The following is a 22,045-nucleotide window of genomic DNA, read 5'->3' as shown; positions in this document are numbered from 1 at the left end:
TTTGTTACCAGCAAAAAGCTAACTGGCCTTTTTAGGATCAAATCTCAGTATTGGCCTCATTGGAGTCATGCTCTAGTCAACAGAGCTACAAATACTAAAGAGTCAAGCAAACAAAGCAAAATCAACTTCTGCTTTTCATGTTTCCTAGGTGAGATTGGGGCTTTTTAAAGAAATCTCACGAAAAAAGACAAAAATGAGAAAAGGATTCTAGTTGTCAGAGGAGAAACAATTTAATTCCATTTGTTTCACGGAGAAGAAAACTGGTATAAATGGAAAGGATTTTATTTTTAGGTTTTGATGTGGGTCCTAACCTAACAATGAAAATGTTTTGCTAAAACCACCGTAAAAGTAAAAAACTAGTAACTGCCAGTGTTCTTTAGGATTTTACAAAGTGAGATGTTCCAGGCTGGAGCTACTGTTTCCTTCGGTTGCAAACACGTGCCCACAAGTGCTTCTCAGGCCGTGGGGAGAGAAAGCCACGCGCAGTCTCGCTTACCCGTAAGGACCAAGATTCCGCTACGTGTATGTATTTTAAGACTTGCCCTGATTCAATGCCCCGGGACTGGAGCTTTTAGGCGAGATGTGCCTGCACAGGAAGCGGTTTTCAATTCTTTTTCACAGCTCACACCAGAACGAAGAAGCCATCGGCAGGAGAAGAAAGCTACTGTGTGCCAAACCTGGGAGGACACCCTTCGTGTACAAGAACACCACCTTATTTTTTCAACTCTACAGATACTGTTTTTAAAAATCAAGCTACTTAGTAGTAAAAAGTCAAATTTTTTTTTGCATGATAGAGGAGTGTAAATAAAGTTTCATAAACCAGTATACATGTTTATGAGCCAGTAATTTTTAAAAGACAAAAAAAAAACAAAAAAACAAAAAACCCTGTGTGGATCCTAAATGGATATGTAAATGAATCCACTCCAGGTCAGCGATATTATAAGAACCAGTCTTAAATTCTTAATAGCAAGGGTTAGAATGGAAATAAGAAACGGAACAGAAGGAAGGCTAGCAGGCACTACTGTACTCAACATTACTTCCTACAAGGGACAGAGCAGGGGAAGGGCACAATTCTGATCGCTTTTTTCACATTTCAGCATCTCAGAACTTCATCAAAAGCAGGGGAAGGCTAATCTAGAAACTCCCTCTGCTCATTATCATTGCTGAAGAGCGTTTTGGGAAGGACAGACTCCCTCCTCCAGGGCCAGGCTGGGTGCAGGAGAGACCCGTTCTCCCAAGCAGGCTGGCTTGGGGGGGCGCGTGGCTAAGTCAGCAAGCAAGTGACCTCTGAGGTTCTGGCTTCCGAGTCTGGGCTGCTGAGGGCCTGAGGGGCTTCGAGACCCCTCTCCCCATGGGTTCTGTTGGGTAAAAACGCTAGCACTTCAGTCATTTAAAACACAAAATCTCCTCCTCCTCTCCCCACCCAACTGTAGGAAAGGAGAAAGTCATTAGGCATTTATTTTTAGGTTTCTGCGGTGCTACTGAAGTTCAATCAGATGTAAAACCTAACAGACAGCCCCAAATTATCAGGATTATCTCAAGGGACCCTGAATTAGATACTAAAAGTTGACAGAAACTGCAATGAGCTGGCCTTAGCTGTTGGCTCAGGCTTGCCACGCCAACAGTCATTTCCGTTTTGTCCCACCTGGAGGGGTCCCACGCCACCCCCTCAAGGAGAGCGCTGGGCAGCAGCAGGGTGGCTGTTTTCTGGGAAGCTACTGGTTTTGCCATTTGCTTCCAGACTCACACAGACTCTAGCAAACTTGACATTAAACACTGGTTAGTCCTGAGTTGGGTGAAAGCCCGTGAAGGAGGGGCCAAGTTCATCAGGGCTCTTCCCTCCTTTGCGTGGGGTCATACGTGGCCTCCAGCTTTTTCTTCCATCGCTTGACCTTCTGTTTCTTTTTCATTGGTGACCCCTTCTAAAGTCTTCTTGCCCATGGCTTTACTGGCCTCTTCCTGAGGAAGAGATAAGAAATCAAGAGGGTCAGAGGAAAAAAGAACTGAAACATTCACACAATCCCTGGCTCCTCCTGACTGTCGGCTGGGTCTTAGGCAGGAGGGCATTACGAGGACTCCCCCGGGCCGGCCTGACTGGGTAAGTGAGGGCAGTGCTGCCAACAGTGAAGAGTGGGGAGCTTTCACTTTCCGTCGGTGAGCAGGATTACCTTGCCACAGGGAGGGCCGAGACAAGAGGGCTGGGGAGTGGAGGGTGAACTCAGGACCAGAAGACAACTCTGCTGGAAGGGAGAGGCTGATGAAATAAAGAGCACGGTGTGGGGGCATTCCCATCACCACCCATTTCCCAGGAACATGGCAAGTCTCAACAAAGAAATATTATCTGAAAAAATACTTGATGTGTTTGATTTTTAAAAACCAGCGAACTTTAGTATGTCTCTAGGGAACTTACTTTTCTCTTCTCTTCCATGGACATGTCAGTGCCTCATAGCTCTGTACGTCTGGCGAGTAGAACAGCCCTATTCTACTTCTGGATCCAAACCAGCCTCAGATTGGATCAGAAATCATTCTGCCCATTCTTATTCCTCTCGGGTTGTCTACCTGCCCTGTGCCCTATGCTTAGCCTTCTTGACACAAAAATCAAAGGCGCAAGGTTAGTTTTTGATGTACCTAAGGGCAAGGTGGTTCGGTGCATACCTTTGCATCCTGCTCTGCAAACTTCTTGAACATGTTGGCGTATATCCTGCGATCCCGCTCGTTGTGCTCCTTAGCCTTCTTCTGGCACATGGAGATCTGCAGTCGTGCAGCCTTATTCTGGGGATTAACTTCCAGCACTTTCTCAAAGTCGCCCTTGGCCGACTCAAACTCGTTCATGAGCAGCTGGGCTTCCCCCCTCCTGTACAAGCCCTTCTCATTGGCACTGTCTAGTCCAAGGGCCTAGGGACAGATGGTCTACATTTTAGAAAGCATGAATACAACTTGTGGACATTTCAAAGAAATTCATTATTTAAATAACTTACCAAAGCTTTCTGGCCAAGGTGACTGGAGAAAGTGTATTGAAGAGATGAGGCTCAAGGTAATTAAATACTATTGATCAAAATACAACTAACTATACCTAAGTGAACTTCAGTGTTTAATGCAATTTCTATAAAGATCCCAAGGGGTCTTAGCAGGGGCCTCTTGAGAAGTTCATTTTAAAAATTCAATGGAAGAAGTAAATGGCCAGAATGGCTGAGAAAATTTTGGGAAAAAAAATGAAAGGGAACTTGACCTACCACAGGAAAAGAAAACACTACGAAACCACTGAAGTTAAAAGTTTGATTGCTAGTCTGTGGGCAAATACAGTTCAGTGGAACAAAGCATTCAGAAACAGATTCATGGGTATGTATATAAAAAGATTTAACAGGAACAAAGATGGGGAAGTAAATCAGGGAAAGGATTAAGTCTGCAATAAATTGGGGCCGAGACTGGCTATGAACATGGAAAATAAGAATTAAACTTTTATCTCATATCAAAACACAAAATATTCTAGGCCAACTATACTTACATGCAACCTCCCCTATCAAAATATAACAGGGTTATTTTTAATTAGTTTTTTAAAAAGCACACCTAGTTAGAGTAGGTTTTGCAAATACTGAACAGAATTATTTTTCAGATTCGACAGAGTAAGTATTAAAACTTTCCTTACAAGTGAGAACAAGGTTCTTATTGCCAAAGGGTTAACAGTAATTATGTACAGACTGCCTCAATTAATTTAAATCAGATAATCTAGTTGAAGGATGTCAATAGGCAATTCACAGAAGAAATGCAAATGGCTAATAATGAAAGGATGTACGATTTCTTTAGTAACCAAGAAATAAAAATGAAAAGAATTTTTTGTTGCCAATAATAATGAGAAAGAAACACGGATAATATTCAATAATCCTAATTTTTGACTGTTATTTCCATACCTGGAAATTTAGCCTGTGGAAACAATCCCAAAAGTATACAGAAGTGGCCTGTATATATCCTCTATGTAAGCAGTTGCAAGTCTGTCATATACTTCAGTCCTGAAAGGCTTAAGTCTGTTCTTACTACATCGAACCTGAGGAGTTATTATGTCCAATCCAATACCAAATACCATAGTACCATAGATTTAAGGAAGGTCATGGATGGTAAGAACTTTTTTTTTTTTTTAAAAGTAGGCTTCATGCCCAGTGTGGAGCCCAATGTGGGGCTTGAACTCATGACCCTGAGATCAAGACCTGAGCTGAGATCGGGAGTTAGACACTTAACTCACTGAGCCACCCAGGCACCCCAATTTTAACAAAACTTACTCATAACGTATTTATAGTCTATGCATCAGAAAAGCCTCACTGGGGGATGCCTGGGTGGCTCAGTCAGTGAAGCATCTGATTGTTGATTTAGGCTCAGGCCATGATCTCAGGGTTGTGGGATTGAGCTCCATGTCAGGCTCCTCGCTCAGTGGCGACTCTGCTGGAGATTCTCTCTCTGCCCCTCCCCTCCCCTACTCTCTTGTGTGCGTGTGCACTCTCTCCCTCTAAAAGAAATAAATCTTAAAAAAAACAAATCTGACTGTAATCACAATCTTTCTGAATTTCCCAATTCATAATGAAAAACAAATAATCCCAAGTAAACAAATGAATGTAACAAAGCAAAATGAAAAGCCCTCCACCCCTTGGCTAAGATGAAGTAAAAGACGACCAAGTATGAAGATGGAGAAAAAGATCTGGAACATCTAAAGTCCAGTCCACACGCACACACTCTTTACCTTATCACAGCATTCCACAGCTTTGGTGTATTCTCTAAGCTTCAGGTAACACATGGCCAGGTTCAGGAAGGCAGCAAGCAGAAACGACTCAGAAGCTTTAGACTCCTTTTCTGATAAGCCATATTCCATCTCTAACCAGGATACGATCTTCCCATATTGAATCACTGCCTGCATGTACTTGCCTCCCTGGGAGAAAAAAAGCTAGTCATTATTTCTTGTACAGGCTCTGGAGGGGAGTACAAAAGAAATGTGAGCTCAGGCCTCCCTGAGGAAACCAAATCCTCCAAATGAAACAATCCCCTCATGCTAACCATGGTATTTGATCACTTCTTTTTGCTCTTAGGAGGTGGCCATCCAGGCCCCTCTTTCGTCCTCTCTGCAGTGCCAGCGGCCTCTGAACTGGTTCAGGGCAGCGCACTATACAATGCTGTCCTCTAGCACGTGCCACCTCACCCTTTTCAGAGGGGACAGTTCTTCTGGCAGGAGGGCGTCAAGGCTTCGGGTTACAATCTTTGGTGCTAGGATTTATCAGACTTTCAAAAGGCTGGTGAGTAGTTTTAGACTCTATCACTAGTTTACTTGAAGGGGAAGTTACTTTTCCCTTTTCTCCTGACCATCAGCACTCCACAGTAGAGACTAAGTGCTGGCAAGCGCCAGTCGCAAACACGGCAAATCTTAGTTATCTAAAGCAGGAGTTGCCAAACTTCTGTAACGGGGCAGATAATAAACATTTTAGGCTTTGCAGGCCAAACAATCTCTGTTGCAACTCGGTCAACAGTAGTGCAAAAGCAGCTATAGACAGTATATAAATACGCTTGATCCCTGAAAAACACAGGGGTTGGGGGTGTGACTCCCCGTGCAGTTGAAGAGCTGCGTATAACTTATTTTTAAATGATTTACTTATTTTTTCATTTTTTTCATCATAACAAGTACACTCTTTCATCCCCAGCACCTGTTTGCCCCATCCTCTCCCTTCCCACCCCTCTAGTAACTATCAGTTTGTTCTCTACAGTTAAGTCTGTTTCTTGGTTTTTCTCCCCCCGCTTCCTCATTTGTTTTGTTTCTTAAATTCCACATGAGTGAAATCATATGGTATTTGTCTTTCTCTGACAGACTTATTTCACTTAGCATTACACTGCCTAGCTCCATCCATGTTGTTGCAAATGGCAAGATTTCACTCTTTTTATGGATGAATAACATTCTATTATATATTTACACCATATCTTCTTTATCCATCATGTGTTTGATGAACACTCGGGCTGCTTCCATATCTTAGCTATTGTAAATAATGATGCAATTAACATAGGGGTGCATGTATCCCTTTGATTTAGTGTTTTTGTATTTTTTGGGTAAATACCCACTAGCATGATTATTGGATCCTAGCGCAGTTCTACTTTTAACTTTTTGAGGAAGCTCTATACTGGTTTTCACAGTAGCTGCATGAGTTTGCATTCCCACCAACAGTGCAAGAGGGTCCCTTTTTCTCTGCGTCCTCGCCAACATCTGTTGTTTCTTGTGTTGTTGATTTTAGCCATTCTGACAGGTGTGAGGTGATATCTCATTGTGGTTTTGATTTGCATTTCCCTGATGATGAGTGTGTGTATAGCTTCTGACTCCCCCAAAACTTAAGTCTACTGTTGACTGGAAGTCTTATTGATAACAGACAATTGATCAACACATTTTACCTGTTATTTGTATTCTATATGGTATTCTTACTATAAAGTAAGCTTGAAACAAGAAAATGTTATTCAGAAAACCATAAGAAAAAATACTTTTACGATATTGTACAGCATTTATTGAGGAAAAAAAAAAGTCTGTATGTAATTGGACCGATACAGTTCAAGCCCATGTTGTTCAAGGGTTGCTTGTAAATGTGTGTGGCTGTGTCCTGGTAGAATCTTACTAAAACAGGGTGAAGTTTGCTGACCTCTGATCTACAATGTTTCCATACACAGTTGAATAGCATACAACATAAATAACTATAAAACATAAATCACATAGATGTCAGCCAGCTAACTATATGAGAAGTATCTTTTTATCATATTTTCGCTCTAACCTGATAAGTAGAATTTTAACAATTATGATTAACAACTGTGTAGTTAATTCATGTGAATTTAACTATATATATACACTCCACACAAGAAACTATGGGGCTGAGACAATGTGTTTATCAGCATTTTAAGATGAAAGAAGTGACAGCTGGTAAATACATAAATAAAATGGGAGTCCAGGTGAGGAATCTCCTCTGAAGGATTTGACAATAAGACTGAAAACAGAGGACACATCCTACTAGATGGCAGAATTGTAGCCAGATCCCTGAAGATATTAGATCCAATGTCCAACCCAGGAACAGTGTTAAGATCACGTCACTAGGACTTAACACAGTCAAAGCAGTGTATACACCTCAATGTAGAGGTGTTTCCCCACATGCACTCCAAAGGTCACCCAATGACTAAGAAGAGAGAAACCCAGACCAGATCTTTGAGAATGTTCCTGTTACAAAAGACCTCAAGTGGCTGGCGCAAGAAAGGAGCTCCACTTGTAGAAAGAAGCCCTACTGCTGGTTTTTGGTGATGAGGATGGGGCAGACCTGTTCCAAGTGGAAGGCCTAAGTCTGAATGAAAGGAAAGCTACATCCCCCCACTGAACATCCTGCATCACAAATGACTTGTTTAGGGAAGAGAAGACTTATAGAACTCACAGGTTCTGCGACAGAAGGGCAGTAAAGAAATTTCTGCAGTGTTTTGAGGGAAAGCGTACTAAAATCAAAGTCTATTATCCTCTCTGCCTCAGAAATTTGTGATACAGTTACTTATAAGAATATGAAATCCAGGCCCTTTTATAACAAACACTGAAAGTTTTGAGGAAATTATATTGTGCGTGCTATGGACTGAACTGTGTGTCCCCTGTGCCCCCAATTCATATGGTGAAGGCCTGACTCCAATGTGATGATATTTGGAAATGGGGCCTTTGGGAAATAATCAGGTTTAGATGGGGTCCTAAGGGTGGAGCCCTCATGATGGACTTAATCGATTCCCTTTTAAGAGACCAGAGAATTTCCTCTCTCTCTCCCCTGCCGCAAGCACCTAGAACAGGTCAAGGACACAGCAAGAACACAGCCATCTGGAACCCAAGGACAGTACTCTCACAAGACACCAACCCTGCTGGCACCTTGATCTTAGACTTCCAGTCTCCAGAACCGTGAGAAATAAACTCCTGTTGTTTACATCACCCAGTCCTGGAGATGTTATTATGGCAGCCCAAGGTAATGGAGACAACAGAGCCTGAGGCCCATTACTCCTTTTTGAGGCACTACAAAAAAGAAAGTCCTCAAGAGTTTCAGGGTTTGTCATTTCTTTCTTTCCCTGTCTTTTCTCTTGCTGGATGGTGAGCAATTTGAGGACAGGAATCATGTCTTATCCCTTTGGAATATCCAACGATACATAGCACAAAGAAGCCCTTAGTGAAGGTTTGCTGAAGAAATATTAAAGTCAAAGATACAACTATGGAATCAAAACTTTATCACTGGGAGAAATTGAGAAGTGGGTAGAAACGAAAGGTATCATTTTATTTAGATTAGGTAAGGAGACAGGTATTTTCTCTGTTCTGCCTAGTTGCTTCTTCTTCCTTCTTCTCAAATGTACCTGTTACCTTTTCTGTATATCTCCTAATGTACTGTTATAGGGAAAGAAAAAAGCCAGGGAGGACAATGACCCAGATCTTATAATAATGGTAAGTTCTGGGGTGCCTGGGTGGCTCAGCTGGTTAAGCATCTGCCTTTGGCTCAGGTTGTGATCCTAGGGTCCTGGGATCAAGCCCCACGTTGGGCTCCCTGCTCAGCCGGGGAGCCTGATTCTCCCTTTGCCCGTCCCCTTGCTTGTGCTCTCTCCTGTTCTTTCTCTCAAATGAATAAAAAATAATAATAATAATTGTAGCTTCTAAATAATCAGAATGGTGGAGGGCTATGGTTTCAAAAAACAAGCAAACACAAAAAAAAATAGACTTTGTAATAGTTCCTTTACATTTATGCAGCATTTTAATTTCTTGAAAACTCTTTCATCTGTATCATAATTTTATTTAGAGCTCAACTTCCAATGAACAGAAATCTTGTTTTGTGGTATTTCTGCTTCTAATGTACTAAAACAAGAGTTTTCAGCTGGGCGTGATTCTGCTCCCTGGGTGCATCTGGCAATGTTTCAAGACTTTTTTTTCGTTGTCACAACTGCAAGGAGTATACGTGCTACTGGCATCTAGTGGGCACAAGCCAGGGCTGCCGCTACACATCCTATAATGCGCAGGACAGCCTCTCACCAAAGGGGAACTACACAGCCCCCGATGTCAATAGTGCCACGGCTGAGAAATCCTGTACTAAATGAACAAAGGGAGGAGAAAGAAGGCAGGGTGGACACTTCCTTAGGAGTTTTTTTTAAAACCTAAAATCCTAGAGTTATGGATGACTTGTTTCTAAATTACAGCATTGGTTTCTTGGTTCAGCAAAGTCAAAACACGGCAAAGCCTGGTTTGTCTGAAAGGGGTTCAGTGGTTGACCGATGATCCTTAACTAGCTTGCTCGAGAAATACTTTTTTCTCAAGGAGCACAAGGGGGCGCGAGAGCCCCGTATCACTGCAGCGTCCTCATACTTCTTAGCACTCCGTCTCTAAGTCAGAAAAGAGAAACACTAACCAAGTACCATAGTTAATGCTCCTGTCCTGCAGAATACTATCAGCTCTGAGGGCAAAAATCAGGTCTGTTTAATTGGCCTGCACAATGCCTGGCATCATGGTATGTTGTTCTCTGTTAATTATTTTCAGAGCCAAATGGAAAGAGTCTTCTGCCTTTCTTCTCTTTAGTGTTCAGAGGTTGATATGAGGAGTTTACAATCTAAACAGCAAAATGATTCCCATTTTAAAACGGAGTACGATTCAACCCTTTACTAAGCGGAGAATTTACCCACTTATGTGTGAACCAAACCCGCAGGTCAATGAAAATGGAGCTGTAATGTACAAGATGGCATGAAGTGTAGATTTTTACTTCACCCCATCTCTGCTCTCACCCACACATCTGGACTCTGTGCATGTGCTCAATGTGCCAAGTCAAACACTCTGGAAAGATGAGGCCTGGGAGGGCAGAGTGGCAGATTGAAACCTGCCCTGAAATTTTAAAAGGGGATGTGTACAGGAAACTATCTACCTACCATTTTGAAGTCTTACATCTAAAACTAGGATCACTGCTGGGATCTTTTACCTACAATTATGAAGGTGCCTCCAGGGAAGTCTCTAGTAGTACAAAATGTTCAGAGACATTCTGGGAGAAAAGTCTTAGGTCAGGGGCTTTGAACCTTACATTAATTTTCCCCCAACAGACTAATGTTTTGACAGATTTTGTCTATCAAATTGCATGTTAAAAATAATATGTTCCATATGTGTGACTGCTGATCCAGATTTTACCCAAAGATCAGTAATTTTAAGAGGGTTCATAATATTATGAAATACAGAAATCACTACTGCAATTGTGATGCTTAGATGCGACAAAGTTAAGTAACTGTATTAGACATGGAAGCACGGCTTTCTGCTACTGATCACTAATTCTGGCCATCTCTCTCTATATGTGTTCAGGACACAGATATATGACATGTGGCTCTACCACATTACTTCATTACCAATAATGTTCCCTAAAGTTCTGAGTCATTAGCAACCAATTAGAGCTTCTGAAGAGCTGAGCTGTTTTACTACACAGAGTTGATATAATTCTAGTCAAATGCCAAAAGCCCCAACTACCCCCCCATCACCAAACTATTAATATTCTATTTAGAAGTTTGGGAAATAAAATACAGTAAGGAATTTTACAGACTCCAGGTATATAGGAAACACATTTAGGACGTGTCCTGAGGGATTTTACAAAAAATATTTTATTCTAGCATATTGTGTATTTGAGTCTACAAATAACTCCTGTGGAATCTTACTTGAATAGCTTAGAAGTATCCAATATATTTCAGTTAGAATTAAAAAAAAAATCAAACTTGCTCTCAAGAGTTTTGAAACTCACAGAACTTTAGGGCTGGAAAGAAATTTGGGTATCATCTAATCTAACTCCTTTTTTTTTTTTTAAGATTTTATTTATTTGTCAGAGAGAATGCACAAGCAGGGGGAGCGGCAGAGGGAGAAGCAGGCTCCCCACTGAACAAGGAGCCCAGTGCAGGACTTGATCCCAGGACCCTGGGATCATGACCTGAGCCAAAGGCAGACGCTTAACCGACCAAGCCACCCAGGCGTCTCATCATCACTTTTTTAAGATTTTATTTATTTGAGAGAGAGAAAGTAAGCAAGGAGAGGAGTAGAAAGAAAGGGATAAGCAGCCTCCCCGATGAGCACAGAGCCTGACACAGAGATCGAGCCCGTGACCCTGAGATCACAACCTGAGCTGATATCAAAGAGATGCCCAATCGACTGAACCATCCAGGCACCCCTAACTCCATCACCTTTCACACACAAAAGTAAACTCTTTGGACGTTACATAGCTTTAAACCATTTGGAGCCATAAAGCCTGGTTTTCCCAATTTGGAGCTCATTCCACTATTCCCCAAAGCTTTCTGGTGATCCACACATATTACTTTAGTATATATGATAGTTATAAATAAATATAAATAATTATGTATTATCTATACCAACAGATTTCAAATGTGTTTAGCTATAACCCACAGCAAGAAATGTTTTCAATTATGATCCAGTACCCACTGACACACAACTGAACAGATTTTATGAAACAAAAGTTATCTTTACTACATAATGCAATACATTTCCACTGAATTGGTATCATGACCCAATAATGCGTCCGTTCTCACAGTCTGAAAAACCACCACCACACATGTTGTCCCCTGGCTGTGTGAATTCTGTTTTGATTATATAGTCTTACATAATTCTCTAGCTGTTTCATGGGGGCTAACACGGCTTCCCCTCCCTCCAGACAAGGTTGTCCGTGCAATAGCAAGTCCCACAGCAGATGCTCCATAAAGACTTGCTGAAGGACATTTATGCATCACTGTTTTAGACTGTTGAAAACATCATCCAAATTTTGTTCATGGATGGCAGTGGCAAGAAGAAAAACAAGAAACCTTGACAAAACTCCATTCTTTCACTCTCTTTCTAAATCCTTTCTGCTGGACACGGAGAAGGTACTTGGTTGGGGGCGGGTAAGCAATAGGCAGAACATTCTGATTAGAACTGAATAAAGTGCTGTTTTTCTCTTATATCTGGGGCTTTAAGATCTAAGTGAGGAAGTAACACATTCCTAGATGTAACAAGAAAGGGCTTTAGAGAAGCAATCAATAACAAATATCATTCAGGAGTTTCTCAAGATTCCTCATAAAATCAAGTGTGGCAGGGATCATCTTGGCCACTAGAAGAAATGAATTTTCTCCTCCTGTCGGGTTTCTTCTGGAATCTGTGCAAGTTCTCTTTCCTTTTGTCATGTGCCTTAGTGACTTGATTGAGACAGTGGAAAGGAAAATGATGTGAAACTTATCTCCACAAATTCTCACTTGCTAACAATTATCCTATCCATTCTTTGTTTCATTCCACAAACGCTTGTTGAGTGCCAACTACGTACCAAGCAAGATGCCTTAGGTTTGGGTGATACGGTGGTGGGTGGGCAAGCCAGACCTGGCCTGCCTTTATGGAGAGTTACAATCTAGAGTAGAATGTGTAAAAGAGGCATCTGTATTCTTTTTGTCACATTAATCCATTCTTTCTCACCATTTCTAATACTGAAAATGACAGACCTGTAAAAATTCAGACTTACTCTTACCCAAAAGGGTGCTGATATAATTCAGAGGAGGGAATATCAGCACAATTCAGTGACAACTTGAATAAATTCTTTGAGATAGAAAAGACTGTACAAGGACTCACACACCTTGAAGTACACAGTTCCCTTCTCTTTAACAATGGCAGCCTGCTCCAATTTTTCTTTGGTGTCCATCTCCCAGGATTCTTTGGCCTGTTGTGTAAATTTGTAACAAGGGTTAGATGAACAGAGAAGGAAAAAGCATCAGCAAATGCATGTAAGAACACACAGCAGCTACTTCTAGGATACCCAAGCCTCAAAACGCACTGGCTTTTAAAACTGTGCGCCAGTGCCCATTCATTGCTAGGCTAGAACTCACCTTCCATGATGACCAAGCTGCAGTTTGACCCGTGCTGCCCAAGAAGGAAGAGCAGGCAAAAACACAGTAAGGAGCCTAAGCTGTGGTGTGCTGTTAAAGAGCGCATCTTCGGAGTTATGAGGTGAGGACACACAACAAAACCCCGTGTCCCTCATCTCCCTCCCGCAAACTTCACCAGTAAACTACCATTACAATTTCAGCAAGTTGTTTCTCTCAAGCCTCAGTGTTTCAAATTCTAAAATGGGAACACTACTGTAGTCAAGTCACAGCTTGACAGTATATTCACAAAGAATTTTTTAAATGCCGGGTCACGTCGTCCCTTCTCTACTGAAACAACTAAAGCTTCCAAAACTGTGTCAACTTGCAGATGGATACCTGGGGGATTTCAAGTAAAACATAACTGGGAGGGTAAAGCTGATGCAGAAATATTTCAAAGGATTTCATGATCATTTGCTGTTTTGTATAGTGTATATTATTACTCTCCACCATTAGAGATAGGAATCCAGAGACAACTGCACTTTTGGGATGAATAGCTGGACTTAAAGGGAGCATCAAGCGTCAACAGAACAATCTGGGATCCTTAGGGAAAATGACAGTGGCTGTGTCAGTGCTACTTCCTACACAGGAATTACAAAACTTCAGTGGGTAACTGTAAAATTCTCTCTATTCAAAAAACAATTAGTGATGTATTCCTGCTGCCACCCGCCCCACCGAGTGAATAATGAGAGTTACCAGTCTTTCTGGCAACCCTATGTTGCTTCTAACAATTTAGCTCTATTATTTAAAAATCTAGTAACAAGGGCCCTCTGCATTTTTTATACAGAGTTCAGCCTTTATGGAGTATAAATATATTCTTAATACTACGAGGCGGAGAATTCAAATGTTGCTTCCGACAACATCCCACTTTCACATGGTTTCAAATAGAGAGCCGTGTTTCCTGGAACACGGTCTCAGCAAGAAGCACGCGCCGGCTCCTCACAGTACACAACAGTGGGAATGTGCCGTAAGAGGCATCGTCCACTGAGCTGTGGATTACTTGATTAAAATGGAAATAGGAAAGCCAAAGGTCTAAGTAACCATATGCTAAATATGATTTTCTCTCTCTTTAATAAAAAAAACCATTGTGCTATGAAGGCAGCTTTGGAGGATCAGAGCTGAGCTGGCAGGCCTTCAGCAGAGGTAACTGAACAAAACGCAATGGTCATGACAAGAGCGTAATATGTTTGTTTGGGGGAACATGGAGTACGAGGCGTATGATCAGGAACGTCACTGTTGGGGGAGAAGCCCGAAGCAGTCCTGCCCTGACTTTCCTGGCCCAAAGTTACAGCCCCACAGGACAATGATTTCCTTACTAAGTCTAATAAAATATAAACAGTCGCATCCAGTCTACAGCTTAATGTATAGAACATGGAGGTAGCTCTGCGGGAATAAAAAAAGGCATACAGAATGCAGTTCTTGAAGTTCTCCGGGGAGAGTGGGGCCTTGGTGATGCAGAGGTGATGTGATGGCATGCCTAGCACAGACATCCGCTTCGTGTGTGTCTGGTGAAGCTGCTGCTCGGAGCCTCCAGAAGGAGGCCTGAGACAGAAACATGCTCCAGGAGGGATGCTGCTTCTGGACACCAAGGCAACTGACAAGCTCTCTCTTTTTTAGGCTTGGACAGGTAGGAAAAGAAAAGGCCAGAGGTCAGCAGGTTTGTCTCTTGTATCTCTTGTCACAGAGCCTGGTGGCCCACGAAGCCTTGCATTTTGGATCATAACTTCCTCTTCGGGCTCCTGGGTGGCTCAGTTGGTTGGGCGACTGCCTTCAGCTCAGGTCATGATCCTGGAGTCCCGGGATTGAGTCCCACATTGGGTTTCCTGCTCAGCGGGGAGTCTGCTTCTCCCTCTGACCCTCTTCCCTCTCGTGCTTTCTATCTGTCATTCTCTCTCTCTCTCAAATAAATAAATAAAATCTTAAAAAAAAAAATAACTTCCTCTCCATGACTCCAAGAAGGGTACGATCCATTCAGCATTGGAAAACTGCGCCCCACTCCCCCAAGGAGCTGCTTGGCAGAACGTGAACCTTTTTGTCTTCAACCCAGGAAAGAAAGTACAGAAAGAACAAGTCTAGGAACAAATAAGGGAATAAGCCTTGGATTCTACCCAAAAAAGTTAAAAAAAAAAAAAAAAAGGCTGACACGTAGGAACAAAATAAGAACACCAAGCTCCTTAGTGGTGTATCAGCTGTGCGCTATCAGCTCTCCCATACTCGGGGAGCAGTGTCAAAGACAAGAGACAAACTTCGTCCTGAAAAGCACAACATATGAATAAATACCATCTATCCACACCACCTAATAATATAAGAGAGTCATTTACAGGAAGTGGATGCTGAAGAAATCTACCATGATTGCAGAGAAGTTGGTATTTTCTCACCTTTTCGAAGCTCTTAAGTGTCACTTCATATATAAGCTCAGCATTAGGTTCAATGCCAAATTTAGGCTTCCCTGCCTCTCCAAAACCATATCTGAAATGGAGAGTAAGAAAACAAAACTTTAAAAGAACTGATGTATTTCCAGGCACTTCCTTTGGCATTCTGAGGCGTCACGTTAGCACAGAGCTCACGTCTGCACACTACACACATCAGGGACCCTGAAGACAAACCAGCTGTGGATCAGAAGCTATAGTGCCAAGTATCACTGATCACTGCTGTGGCTTTAAAGGAACACGGCTAGATTTCATTTTCTGTTCTCCTTCACCATCATATGTAATGTTAACACCTGTACTCCTTGGGAAAGCTTGCTTGATGGGATTTTAAATGTCACTGCCTTTTTCTCTGCTTGATGTAGTACCTAGTTCTTTCTATAAAATAGCCATTGTTTGGTCATCAGGACTTTGCCTTGAAGCCTTATCAGCAGGACAGAAACGAGAGGCACCATGACTGCTACAGCGCTGTTTATTAGCGGCTCCATTTTAATACGCTTTTAACTTTAAAGTGCAGTCTCCTTCCAGTAGTATCACTTGCAGTCAGATAAATGGGGGGTGGGGGTGGGGAAGGCTCACACATCAGGAAGGAAATTCATCCTCCCAATATTTCTGCAAGACATTTAAAAAGCACACGGGAACACACAAATGAGAGAACAAATACATCATCGAAAAGAACAGCCCTAGCAAGCTCTAACACCTCATCCAGAGACATGCTCTCGGAGCTCTGTGGCTATCACACTGTCAACTCTACACCTGTTAGCCAAAACTTACTGAAGAAAATGACTGAGAGTATATAAATTGTTTTTCTCTTTTTATTTTCTTTCAGATCACTGAAGGTCTTTAAACAAACCCAGAGCATTCAAGAAGCACACATCTCCTAGAATGGAAGTTCCGGTGGTGGTTTGTCTGTCTGGTCCAATGGTTTCCCAGCATTCATTTCACCCAGCATATTATGAAAGTGTTCACTGGAATATATTCTGTTCCCATCTGTTTCAAGGCCAAACTACTCTTGAGTATATGGAATGGTATTGCAAGATAACTTAGTAAACCCAAACTTTCAGGCTATGGGTTGAAGGATGCCAAAAACAGGTAGATGCTACACTACCTCCCATTTTCCCTGGGGGCAAAACAACTAGAAGAGGGAACACTCCTATCCTGCTGCTTACACCACTTTCTTTACCCCATGCCTGAACTTTTCAGGAAGAAAATGCTTACTCACCTCCACTATTACACAAGAAAATGAAAGCTGGAGCCAGAGAGAGGCACCGAGATACAAAGAGAGTCGGTAGGAATGGGGTGTGGTAGTTTTAATAGCAGGGCAAAAGGTATCTTCAGCAAAGAAATCAAAGAGGACATAATTACCAGTGGCTGATTTTAGGCAGTCATGACTAGTTTTCTACTTCAAGCTGTTAAGACTTACAGATCTCCTATTTGGTTTCTACCATCTGGTAAATAACGGAACATTCCTTTTTTTTTTTTTAAAGATTTTATTTATTTATTTGAGAGAGAGACAGAGATAGTGAGAAGAGAGCACAAGCAGGGAGCCTGATGCGGGGCTCGATCCCAGGACCCTGAGCCGAAGGCAGACGCTTAATGACTGAGCCACTGAGGCGCCCCAATAACAGAACATTCCTTAACTGTTGGGAACTAGGTAGGTAGGTGAGTCCTTGCTGATCATGTTTACTGACAGCATGTGGTATTTGGAGCCCTGTGCTAAACAGGTACAAACCCAATAGATGGTCTGACACTTGCCTTAGGCCAGTGACTCTCGGCAGGGGTGATTTTAATCCACCCCCCAAGAGGGACATTTGGTAATGTCTAGAGATTTGGGATTTGCCACAACCACCGGGGTGCTACCAGAATTTAGTGGGTAGAACATCCTATAACGCACAGAAGAGCCCCCACAACCAAGAAATATCTGGCCCAAAATGTCGACAGTGCTGAGGGTAAGACAAGCTGCCTTAGAGGAACTCATGAATCAAAGTCCCAAGGCTAGGGGTGGAGGATGTAGAGTGTTCAAATGAAGAGACGCTGTCAAGATTTATGTGGAGCATACCATCCTGGGGAGGCGTAAGACCACACCAAACTGTTTTGGGAGCACCTAGCCTGACTTCCAAGTTATACAGAGAGTTGTCTGACTTATGCTAGAATGGCCTGGGCAAGGAAGGACCCAGGACACACAAATTCATCTGACTGAAAAGAATGCCACAAATGGAATTCCAGGACTTAGCCCAGCGACAAACTGGGCTACAGGAACAGAAGGCATCTGGTATTAATGTTCTGGATTTAACAGTTGCCTGCAGACAGCAGAGATACAAAACGTGACTATTAATGACCATTAAGGCTTTATGCGCATACAAGAAGTACTTGTACCACAAGTGCTTACCAACTGCTTCATTTTTACAGATGAAGAAACTGAGGCTCAGAGAGACTCTCTCTTCCACAGAGTCACACAAAGAGGCAGCAGCAGAGTCAGGATTTAAATTCAGACTCTGTGTCCCCAGAAAACTGTTTATTTTTTAACCTGAACTGCCTCATTTAATTATACATTATGGCTCTTGGCAGCCTGTGTTTTTGTCTCCGGTTGGTACAGGACAGAAACATAAGGAAAGGGAGGAAAAAAATTATAACTAGCCATACCTTACCTAAAATGAACACAATATAAAAGTATTAAACAGTATTAAACACAATATAAAAGATACTGTTCTGTTGGGAAGAAAGAAAAATTGATTCTGTGGAAGTGTTTTATGAATTTATTATGAAAACATCCTACCAAGGTGTCTGTCAGAGTCACAGAGGTGTGCCCTGAACATCTTCTAGAGAATGAAATGCGGATGACGCAAGAGAACTATAGAGCGTGAATGTGCGGCAGCCACAGTTACAGCGAAACTCAGATGCAGTATTCTGTGGTGTGTGGGGATCTGAGCAAGACAGGCAAACCCACTGAAGGCAATCACATGCACCTGGTGTGGGGATGTCTACCTGTATGGATAGTATTACACAGTGCACGTATGGATAGCCTCACACTGCAGAGTGTGCACTTTATATAACTCCGCAACACACTAACCAGTATCTTGAAGAGAAAAGAACATGTTTCTAACTGTGCTGAATTATTTCTATGAAGCGTATGAAAAAAACTTTCATACCTAGAAACTTTTGAAAACTTGCTTACTTTTATGACTGAAAAGATCTGAAAAATCTACCCTATGTTAAAACAGGGTTTCCTTTTTCTTGTGGTCTGAGGGTAAAATGGAATAGAAAAATAGTCACCACAGTAGCAATAACAGCTAACACACTGAGAGTTTATATGTGTCAGGCACTCTGCAAAGTGCCACTTTATGTGCATTACCCCATTCAGACCTCCACAACTTTATGCGGTAGATCTTGTTATCCCCATTTTACGGAAGGGGAAACTGAGGCTTGCACAAGTGGACACAGCTGGTAAGGTACATAGTGGGGGGTATTAACCATTAATGACACAACAAACAATTTAAATGTGCAAGGAACTATTTGCACGAATAAATGTAAGGATGATTTCTGTACCTCTTTGCCATTAAACTTGATACAGCTGCCCGCCCTGTTAGCTAGCTCAAAATATAATGAACTGATTCATATAATCTATGCTTGCACATATGCAGAATTATCCTCAAGGAGCTTAAATCTGAAAGCACACAATGGACATAAATACCACTCTCTTTATATGAGTCTAGAACTATAATTTTAGAAAGCTGGAGTAAAAATAATTAGATATTACCTGGATATGGAGGAGACAGCCTTCTCTACGCTCTACTCAAGTAAAAAATAGTTCCTTCTAGAATGAGAGAAATAAGTTCACCTGAGGGTAAATGTAAATAAAACACACTAAAACAGGAATATAGTAGTGGAAAAAGGATGACAGAGAAAAAGAAGGTATGAAATAAAAGGTGCCTCCATGAAGGCTCTAAAAGGGGTCAAGGTGTAGAGCATTTGTAGGCCTGGCCAAACCCTCACTTGGGGAATAGAATTAGGGCTCACGTATGAGGGCAAAGGTGAATATGCCATTGGATTACTCCCGAGGCTCCACAAAGGCAAGCAACTGTACAAAAGGCTGACTGTACCTATGGGTAAGTGCAGGCCATCCAGATTCTCAAGAACTCAGAATCCTAGGAACTGAAATCCAAGGAGCCAGAGAGGGAGGAGACTCCAGATAAGCAGATGCACTTTCATGCAAACAGAATCAAAACACCCTGGTTTCTCTCAAGGGTCCATGTCTCAAGATAGAAGGGTCAGATTCGTGGTATAATTTTAGGTCTAAAAATAATACCAAACATGTTTTCACAAGAAAGACTGTTAGTGTCTGATAGTTCTAAGCTGGGAAGTGCTAATGGATATCCTTATGATGGGAAAAATTTAGGCAAAAATGAGTCATCTCCGCTGCCTTTAGATCCAGGAAGAATATTTTTTTTTTTCAGAGACTCTGTATAAGAACAGGTGGCACAAATTCAAGTGGTAATAAATCATCCAAATGTTTCTTCTACTTCCAACCCTCACATGTTTTACTGCCTCCCACCTAATTTAGAGAAAAGGAAAAGAGGGGGGCAGGAGAATCAGGTGAGACAGACCAACAGCTTCCTGTCTTGGCAATATGGCAGGCAAAACAAATAAATGGCAAAACTTACCTGTCAGTCCTATCCTTGACACACAATAATCAAGTAAACAGGCTCACAGATCTTTGTGATATTATATGGCCCATTAATTCACTCCACGACTAACTGTAGCCTGATTTAATTGTTTCCACTGTTAGCATTAACTTCATTGAAAACACTAAAATGTTGACTGAAAAAGCAAGTGTATACCTGTTCTTTTTTTTAATTGAAGTATAGTTGAGTACAATGTTATATCAGTTTCAGGCATATAGCACAGTGATTTGACAATTCTACATATTACCCTATGCTCACCAAGATAAATACAGTCATCATCCATTAGCATGTAATATTAGCACAATATTATTTACTATATTCTCTATGCTGTACCTTCCATCTCTGTGACTTATTTTATAACCATAAGTTTGTACCTCTTAGTTCCCCCTTCGCCTACTTCACCTACCCCCCCACAAACCCTCTGGTAACCACCAGTTTGTTCTCTGTATTTATGATTCTGTTTCTGTTTTGTTTGTTTTTTTTTTTAGATTCCACATATAAGTGAAGTCATACGGTATTTTTCTCAGTCTGACTTTTCTCACTTAGCGTAATGCCCTCTAGGTCCATCCATGTTGTCACAAATATAAAACACTGATGAAAGAAACTGAAGAGGACACAAATGGAAAGATATACCATGCCTATGGATTGGAAGTATTAATATTGTTAAAATATCCATACTACCCAAAGCAATCTATAGAGTCAATGCAATCTCCATCAAGATACCAATAGTATTTTTCACAGAACTAGAACAATTAATCCTAAAATTTATAAGGAACCACATAAGACCCTGCATAGCCAAAGCAATCTTGAGAAAGAAGAACAAAGGTGAAGGTAGCACACTCCCAGACTTCAAGATACACTACAAAACTGCAGTAATCCAAACAGTATGATACTGGCACAAAACAGACACAGAGGTCAATGGAACAAGACAGACAGCCCAGAAATAAATCCACACTTATTTGGTCAATTAATCTATGCCAGAGGAGGCAAGACTATATAATGGGGAGAAGATGGTCTCTTCAGTAAATGGTGTGGGGAAAACTGAAGAGCTACATGCAAAAGAATGAAAGTAGACCACCTTCTTATCTCTCTCTCTCTCTTTCACACACACACACACACACACACACACACACACACACACACACACACACACACACACACACACACACACAAATATCCCTGTCCTTTAGATCACTGCGTACTGACTGGTATGCTGCTTACCGTGGTCCAAGATATAAAATACATTGTTCTTCCCGTTGCATTTTCTCCAGGGCTTTGTCAATTCCAATTGGAATGTCATGGTCTTCTCCTTCCCCAACAATGAATACCACATCTCTGCAATCAAACATCCTTCCATCATAGCGGCCTTCCAGGTGGACTGAGGGAGAGGAGACAGGTCAGTCAATAAGGCTGTTCGGCAGGACTGGCTAATTTAGAGAAGTGATAAATGATTATGTCCCCTTTCTCATTTCATCTAGAGACACATGGGGTATGTCCTGTTGACACTTTGTCTACCCAGTCTGAAAATTTAAGAGCAATCTTATTTCTAAGTTTATACTTGTAATTACCAGCAACTGTATCAATAAGATAGCTTGCGGGGCGGGGGGGCAACTGGGTGGCTCAGTCTGTTAGGGGTCCAACTCTTGATTTCGGCTCAGGTCATGGTCTCAGGGTCCTGGGATGGAGCCCGACGGTAAGTCGGCTTGAGGATTCCCTCTCGCCCTCTCCCTCTGCCCCCCACCCACACTCCAAAATAAATAAATAAATCTTTAAAAAAAAATAGATAGCTTAGTGGACAATAAAACAAAGCAGAAACACAGGTTTAATTTAAACCTACTACGTGGCAGAGATTTCCTCACCTGTAACACAGGATCAAGATAGTTAATAGATAATTATCAAGGTGCCACAAATTTAAGTTCAAGTATATAATGACTTAAACATTTATAGCTACATTTTGACTTCAGATGCTTGGGAAAAAAACAATGAAATGACTATTTCCCCAAAGATAAACAA

General features: G+C 41.7%; 1 protein-coding gene across 10 annotated transcripts in view; it reads right to left on the bottom strand.

The window, feature by feature from the left end:
* Positions 1-211: 211 nt before the first annotated feature.
* The window catches only part of FKBP5 (FKBP prolyl isomerase 5), a 121,216-nt gene continuing 99,382 nt past the window's right edge, over positions 212-22,045 (bottom strand). For 9 of the 10 annotated variants that reach the window (XM_028120432.2, XM_088024013.1, XM_088024014.1 and 6 more), the window contains 6 exons: positions 21,254-21,410; positions 15,303-15,393; positions 12,639-12,722; positions 4,730-4,915; positions 2,656-2,895; positions 212-1,959 (listed from right to left, as the gene is read on the bottom strand). In XM_028120432.2, the coding sequence (XP_027976233.1) occupies positions 1,855-1,959; positions 2,656-2,895; positions 4,730-4,915; positions 12,639-12,722; positions 15,303-15,393; positions 21,254-21,410 (863 nt within the window). In that variant the 3' untranslated portion in view covers positions 212-1,854. Of the gene's footprint in view, positions 1,960-2,060; positions 2,238-2,655; positions 2,896-4,729; positions 4,916-12,638; positions 12,723-15,302; positions 15,394-21,253; positions 21,411-22,045 lie in introns of those variants that run through there. The other variant, XM_088024018.1, reaches the window with a different exon arrangement.

Source organism: Eumetopias jubatus, unplaced genomic scaffold, assembly GCF_037043125.1.
Source record: "Eumetopias jubatus isolate StellerSeaLion01/CBP00866 unplaced genomic scaffold, mEumJub1_p1.0 scaffold_6, whole genome shotgun sequence".
Classification (NCBI taxonomy): Eukaryota; Metazoa; Chordata; class Mammalia; order Carnivora; family Otariidae; genus Eumetopias; species Eumetopias jubatus.
The sequence above is the reverse complement of the archived record's forward strand: the minus strand, read 5'-3'. Positions and strand labels throughout refer to the sequence as shown.